General features: G+C 27.3%; 1 protein-coding gene across 1 annotated transcript in view; it reads left to right on the top strand.

Annotated features, from left to right (window-relative positions):
* The window catches only part of LOC105171094 (aldehyde dehydrogenase family 3 member F1-like), a 25,391-nt gene extending 21,801 nt beyond the window's left edge, over positions 1 to 3,590 (top strand). Inside the window, exon 3 of the mRNA XM_020696591.1 lies at positions 3,285 to 3,590. Coding sequence (XP_020552250.1) covers positions 3,285 to 3,353 — 69 coding nt within the window. The 3' untranslated portion in view covers positions 3,354 to 3,590. The remainder of the gene's footprint in view (positions 1 to 3,284) is intronic.

Raw genomic sequence — 8,596 nt, forward strand, 5'->3', positions numbered from 1 at the left:
ATCCATTGCATTGTCTCTTTTCCAAATATTTCCTTTGTATTAGGATCAGTTTTCATCATTTTATCCCAAAATTTTATATGGGATATTCAAGCAAGGAAAGGAATTCCAGCCTCTGTCTGACCAATTTCTGGCGTCCATTTCCAGATCCAAGGTATTGAAAATTCAATGAAGAAGAAACATGAGGCTATTCCCTCTATGAACAGTTTAGCTTCTTGTTTCTTTATCAATTGTGGTGAAATATCCACCCATTTATCAAAAAAGAATTTTATTTTCTCAGGTAAAATATTTGGAGTGGGACCAAAATAGTAGAACCAGTGTATAAACCAGTGCGGGATATCAGTGTTATAAACATTGGCACAAACCTTTATAAACCAGGAATGTTTGTGCTTATCATTTTCATAATCTAATACCTTCATAAAGGCATCACAATAATCTCAATAATTATATTTTACTGCTGATTTATTGATCAAAATTTCTTTATCTTATTATAATTATTAATCAATATCATACAGTTTATTTTGGATAATAATAAAATGTGGTACTTTTATTTATACATTTAATCTTTATACAAAAATAAATTTAATTAACAACTTAGTAAATTATAATATTTTTTATAATTAAAATTATTATTTAATATGGCACATATAAACTTTATGTTATATTTTAATATATATTTATATTGTGTTATAATTTCTATAAATTGACAAGTAATTCACTTATGATATTTTTATCTATTTCTGATATTATATTTATATCAAGATACATATTATGTATTATGCAATCTATTTTATTACTTATAATTTTATGTCGAAATTTAGTGATTCCAATGAATTAATCTAAAAATAATGATAATGATAATAACAGTGATGGTTGAACAATTTTAATTATTTTTATTATTATTTTATTATATATATAATGAGATAAAAAAGTTTAATCAACACTTATGATATCTTAAATTCAGAATCCCGAATCATACCAAATTTAAATATATATAAGACCATGTCCATTAGATTATATCAGACGGTCTGATTTAAAATCACATGGCCTGATTCAACGATACACCGACTTGAATGATTATATTTATGTTCCTTGTATGATATCTAGACATCTGTATATCCACTAAGTCTAAAACTTTATCAAATGTATATTTCTGTAAATTTGATCATATCTAACTGTTTGATTTGAATTTTGATGGTCCAATTAACTCATATTGTTCAACAATGTAAGATAATAGTTACATAAATGTAACACTAACATTTATAAATATATAAATTTATTGTAGATTGTGAACATATATTAATCTCAATTATAAAATATTTTTATGTATTTCAATTGCATTATTTCAGATAATAGATACTTTTCTATAATTTTAAATTGTTCAGTATGAATTTTTTATATATTTTACTAATTATATTACTACTAAACTAATCAATAGTTTATATTTATAACAATAAATTAAAATTTCATACTATATTTTGGTATATTTATAATAGAGTATACATTATACAATCTATTTTATTACTTATAAATTTATGTAAAAATTTGGTGATTCTCATGATTTAATCTAATAATAATAATAAAAAATAATAAATAAAAAAAATTCAACTTGAGCTCGAGCCGAAAAACTCAGAATCGAACTCGCCAAAAAAGGTCAAGCTCGACTCGCTCGACTCATTGACACTCCTATTTGTAAATGTCAACTACAATTTGAAATGGGATATATTTTCCTCTTTTGATATTTTTATAAAATATGAACCAATTAAAATTATTTGAACTTAATTTGGTATCATTTGTTATCATTATTGTACTGACTCATATTTATTAATTTTCATTTATATTATCATAAAAATTATTTTTCTATATTTTCTAAGAAAGATATCTAAATTAAAATTCAATTTATCAGATTTACATCAAAAAAATAAAGTAAGATGGTACTGTAAATTATGTCAATATAAATTTCAAGTAAGATACAAATTTTCTTCTAAATTTAAAAGTTATTCAGTAAAAAGCATACTTGCACAAATAATTTCTAATACATTAATTCTAATGTGTAAATTGAAATGTTAAGAATAAAATTTATCAAATAAATAAATAATCCGAACAATCTTTAAAGATAAATAAACTGGACGAAGACATATACATAATATCAAGTGCGCATATGCTATATATGCGACACTTGCTATTATGTATATAACTATTAAAAATGAATCAAATAAAATATTTATATAAATTGTATATTATTAGTTTTTATAGTTTTAAAAAATACCTAATAATATATATCAAGATAATAAATTAGTATAAATATTTTGATTTATAAAACAAATTGACAAATAAAGATAATAAATAATGTAGGAAAACCAATTACTATAACCACCATAAGGTAGTTCTGAAAAAACATGATAAATAGAGAAGTTAAGAAATAATTAATTAATTTAATTTTTGTAAAAAAATAACATACTAAAATTAAGCGAGATACCAAAAGGATTTATCGTTAAAGATCGTGATAAATATTCTGGTTACAATTAGAACCACATGACAAAAATATTTATTAATTATGATTATACTTAAACTTAAGTAAATTACACCGACACTCTCCTTTAGATTATGCCAAATTTTACAGACATTCTCTCTATTTTTTATAAAATTACAGGTACACCTCTTGAGAGAGTTGTTAGTGCAATATACTTTATGAGATGTTTATGTAAAATTTCGTCATTGAATAGAAAATGGATTTGTAATTACGACTACAATATTAACAGTTACATTTGTAGTCGTGGGACGAGCAACAAATATTTTTGTAATTAGATGTATCTTGGAGGATGCATATGTAATTTTCCCAAAATGTGAACATTGGTACGTTGAAAAGAACTGGCAACATCATAATTCTTAAATTGTAATTATTCATATTATGGAAAACAATTATTAATATTGTGTATGTTGTCATCTATTATTGTTGTGGCTGAGGAGAAGAGTCATTGTCCATTCCTACTTTGACTTTTCTTCTGCCAAGTGAAATTGTTACTTGTCAGTGAAAGGAGAACTGAAATGGACACGTGAAGAATCCAAAGTAATACGGAATGCGATTTTTGATTGAGTTCATTGTTTTGAATTCCTGTTCACTGAAATTTTGATTTATTATTTTTATTTTGTTTTGGGAAATTATTATTTCCAATTTGTTACTTTTACTCATTATTAATTTTAATCCTATAAATATGTTATTTATTAATTTAGTTCTTTAATTTACAAAGATGATGAAATTAATCCTCTCCTCTTTATCAATTTAGTCGTTTAATTTACGAAGATGTGGGAATTGGAACTTCTCCATCCACTACTGCTGGTGCTGCCATGGTTGATGAGAATTTTGAAGGTGCTGGTGTAGCATCAGATCTCTTGGACCAAGGATAGTCACGCCTTAGAGAAAGCGTGTTCGTATTTCAAGTTTTCTTTATTTCTTAGTTGCAGTTTGTTAATTATTGTACAGTCATCCGCACAGTCACTTATTCGGCATATAATTGGGACACGTCATTTTGACGAGGCAGTTGCAGATTAGTTACGCTTGGCGGGGTTTGTTATTTTTTAACTGTTTCTTCCTCCTTCCCATATATACTCTGTAACTTTTGTTTTCCTCTGTAACAATTTCTGAAGCAATGGAAACAATCTTAGCTGTCTTCATTTTCTTTGTGCAATTGCATTTCTGGTTCATCACGTTAAACTACAATCTTGACATGGTATCAGAGCTTTCATATTGAAGGTCTCTTGATACTCCGTGTGTGCATTCATTCACCTGTTAAGGGCACATTAACAAGCGGTGATCATGAGGGATGCGCCACCAACGGCGGAGGAACAATACGAGAGGGATGTGCTCTATTTACATCCTTCAGACAATTCCAGTTTTGTGTTGGCATCTACACCACTGATTGGATCTAACTATTTGACTTGGAGTAGAGCGGTATACGTCGCTCTAGTCTGTAAAATGAAGCTAGCCTTCATTGACGAAACATTCCTACGGCCACCATCCGGTTCTGCTCTGTTTGAGCAATGGAGAAGAGCAGACCTTATGGTAACCTCGTGCTGTGTAATTCGATTTCGAAGTACATCGTAGAGGCCTTCATGTATGTGAGTTCGTCTAGAGAATTGTGGCTGGAGATTCAGTTTAGATACGATCGCAGCAGCGACCCTATGATCTACCAAACACAACGTGAGATTTCTTCTGCTAAGTGAAATTGTGAGTGAAAGGAAAACTGAAATGGACAGGCGAAAGAATCCAAAGTAATACAGAACGCGATTTTTAATCGAGTCTGCTCGTTTTGAGTTCTTGTTCACTTAAACTTTGATTTATTGTTTTTATTATTTTTTTTGTTTTGGAAAATTATTGTTTTCAGTATACTAATTTTACTCACTATTAATTTTAATCCCGTAAATATATGTCATTTATTAATTTAGTCCTTTAATTTATAAAGATGATGAAATTAATCATCTGATCTCTATTAATTTAGTCTTTTAATTTACGAAGATGATGAAATTAAATCCTCTAGTGGTTGGGAAGTTCAATTTTTAGCCATATTGAATATATTTTGATTTTTTAATCCTATATGGTACAAGAAATTAGTTGGCAGCCTTTTCCGTGAGGTGGCAATGTGATATGGTAATAAGTTTAAAGGATATTTGTAAATGTCAACTTGAATTTCAGATGGGATATATTTTCCTCTTTTGATATTTTTATAAAATTATGAACCAATTAAAATTATTTGAACTTAATTTGGTATCATTTGTTATCATTATTATAATGTGTCATATTTATTAATTTTAATTTGTATTATCATAAAAATTATTTTTCTATATTTTCTAAGAAAGATATCAAAATTAAAATTCTCTTTATCAGATTTACATTAAAAAAATAAATTAAGATTGTACTGTAAATTATGTCAATATGAATTTCAAGTAAGATACAAATTTTCTTCTAAATTTAAAAGTTATTCAGTAAAAAGCATACTTACACAAATAATTTCTAATACATTAATTCTAACTATGTAAATTGAAATGTTAAGAATAAAATTTATCAAATAAATAAATAAGCCAAACAATCTTTAAAGATAAATAAACTGGACGACGACATATATATAATAGCAAGTGTGGCACATCCTATGTATGTATATAACTATTAAAAATGAATCAAATAAAATATTTATATAAATTGTATATCATTAATTTTTATAGTTTTAAAAAGTACCTAATAATATATTAAGATAATAAATTAGTATAAATATTTTGATTTATAAAACAAATTGACAAATAAAGATAACAAATAATGTAGGAAAACCAATTACTTGAATGAAAATAACCACCATAAAATCATGATAAATGGAGAAGTTAAAAAATAATTAATTAATTTAATTTTTTTAAAAAAATAACATAATAAAATTAAGCGAGATACCAAGAGGGTGCTCTTATTTTATATTATAGCATAGATGTAGATTGTAGCACAAATATAGCATGAATCATTGTCAATTATATTAAATTATAAATGCCAATTTAATCACATTTATATTATTGTACTTCACTCATGAAAAAATTATTAATTTAAATGAATCCAACATCTAATCGAGTCAATAACATGTGAATAGATAAATATAAATTTTATAATTTAAAGAATTTGTAAATTCATTAATTTAAGAACAATATTTTACTTATTATTGATGTTAAACACTATTTTTTTGCTATACGACCTCTTAAACAAAATTAATAATAAGAATGTAAGCATATAAAAAAAAAGCATGACAAAATAGTCATATATATAAAAAAATGAAAAAAAAAGAATAAACAAAAGATAGAAATAAAATAATTATATTTTTTATTAAAAAAATATCTTCTAAGAAGATAAATAAAAATATTATAGGGTATCTATATCCAACTAACCGGTTACCAGTAAACCATATCTCTCAAGCGGCTGAGATACTCTAGTCGACTTCCGAAGAATTGGAATATCTTCTCTGGGAACCACAAGTACTAAGGATGATGCTATTGCTACCTCAGGCCTTGCTTCACTTGACTCCTCAAGAAGCAACTCCTCACGTTGGGTATCCGATGAAAAATCCTTTTTCAGAAACACTGCATCTCTCGAAACAAACACCTTTTCTTTTTAGGGATCATAAAAATAATTGTCCCAGAGTTCCTTTGGATATCCGGTGAACCTCTACAAACTAGATCTGGAATCCAATTTATCTCCCACCCTAAGGTATTTACAGAAAGCAGACTTGCCATACCATATCTCATATGATGTCTTGGACACAGTCTTAGATGGTGTTTTTGGAAAACATCCTGATATTCATTTTCAATTTTTTCTAATGTTTCTTCCCCCATCTTAGCATTCAATGGTTGTATATTGATTTAAGTTAAGTGATCAAACAAGCAATAGGTTCCTCTTTTCTCAAGGACAGAACTATAAAATGCATAGTATGATATCATACCATGTTAGATTGGCATGTGATAATTTTTTATAGAGAAAAAAGTATTATTTTAGTTTGTTAAGTATGGCTAATTTTAATTGTAGTCCGATAATTATGTCCATTTTTTGTTTAGGTCCAGTAACTTACGAAATTGCTTACTTTTAGTCATCTGGCAGATTTTCGGACAATTTTACCCCTATGAGTGCATATGGACTAAAACTGCCTTTCAAAGTTGCATAAGGGTAAAATTGTCCGAAAATCTGTCAGAGGACTAAAAGTCAGCAATTTCGTAAGTTACTGGATCTAAAAAAAAGGACATAGTTATCGGACTAAAATTAAAATTTGGCATACTTAGCGGACTAAAATAATACTTTTTCCTTTTTTATATATATACTAAAATTATATTTATATAACATTAACTTATTTATTTTTAATACAAAATGGAGAGAAGGATTGTTCACTAAAATTATAAAAAATAGTCTTTTCTTGTCAATCTGTTATCTTTGTATCAAACAAGTAAAAATATTTGAGATTTACTCCCCTTAACATACCAAACAATTTGAACAAAAACTTGTATTTTTCCCTTCGCCTTTTTAATTACTTCCCTTTTCATCTCAGTTGAATCAAACAAAACTTTAGTTTATGTAATATCTTTTACAAGATTGTCTGAAACATCCTTGCTAACCCATTAAGATCCATAACCTCTTACTTTAATTATCCTTTCCATAATGCTTTCGCACTGGAGAGATGACATTAATATAATAGAGAAAATTTTGTTTTGTCATTCGAACTATATCCGTTTTTATATTTTGTCATCTAATTCTTATTTAAGTGTTTTAATTAATCGTCGCAAGTTTGCGAAATTTGTACTTTTTCATAAATAACCATTTTTCAGATGATTTTTCTGACGAAAAAATATCACATGTAGTGCATATCTGATATTTAAAGTTATTGTGATGACATGTCACTGCATCTATGTTCTTTCCGCAAAAAAAAAAAAGAAAAAAAATACAAGAAAACAGTCATATATAAAAAAGTGTAAATTTTGCAAAATTAAGATAATAATTGACAAAAAAAATAAATAAATAAATGATAAAATATAAAAATAAGAATATTGATATGGAAAAAGTATATGAAAAAAATTAATTGGTCTCTGTTGAATCTACAGCAACTAAATTCAATATTCCTTGTGTCATTTCCAGGATTATGTCCTACATCACTTCAAGCACATATTGACTGCATATCAGTGGAAATCTTCAAGAGGCTCTAAATAAGGAGATCTTCCTTCTCCATATCTTTTTATACTTAGGGTTAATTATATTTAAATTTCCATCAGAAATGTAAATTACATTTTTTTCCCAAAATAAAATTAAAATTAAACCTAGTCTCCAAAAATTTTCTTTACACTTGGCACCCTTTCGTAAGTTTTGAACGAAAAATACTAATACTAACAAAATATATAGATATATATGTATATATATATATAATTTTAATTTTGCCCCTCGTTTAATTATTGTTGGTGAGTGTTTGCAAGAGCTATCAGAAAAACAATTTTCAATTTCTGACTGTCATAAAGCACTTTCAATGTGTTTGGAATGCCAACTTCTACTTCTAAAGTTGTTAAGAGAAGCACTTTTAGGCCAAAAGGGTGCTTCTAGCTGCTTTGATTTTTTTTTGTTTATAATCCAGCTTTGTTTTTTATTATTTACCCTCGTTATAATAATTTTAATTCAACTTTACAGATTTTAGTTTATTTTAAAAGTTACATATTTAAAGTGGATATTTAAATTTTTATATAATTCGAATAATTTGACAAACATTTTAATTGATGTATTATCTAATTGTATCATTCCTACATCATTAAAAAAATATTAACTAAAAGACTATGATTAATTAAGAAGTTGTTGGGCACTTGATACATAAATAATGCGTTCGGCCACTCGTTGGCCTGGTCCATTTGAAGACCCAATTTGTGCAGAAATTTGGTACAAGGGCCTGGAGGTGCGCAAGGCACAAGAGGGATTAGCCCCTATGTGTGGATTTATCCTCAACAACCGCTTGAACCGAGTACGTTGGCATTCAGCCTCCTCATCCGCTGCAGCTATAAAAGCCAATTCCCCCCCCCCCCCCCCTTTTGGGGAAATCGGTCC

The sequence above is a fragment of the Sesamum indicum genome, linkage group LG9 (genome assembly GCF_000512975.1).
Source record: "Sesamum indicum cultivar Zhongzhi No. 13 linkage group LG9, S_indicum_v1.0, whole genome shotgun sequence".
Lineage (NCBI taxonomy): Eukaryota > Viridiplantae > Streptophyta > Magnoliopsida > Lamiales > Pedaliaceae > Sesamum > Sesamum indicum.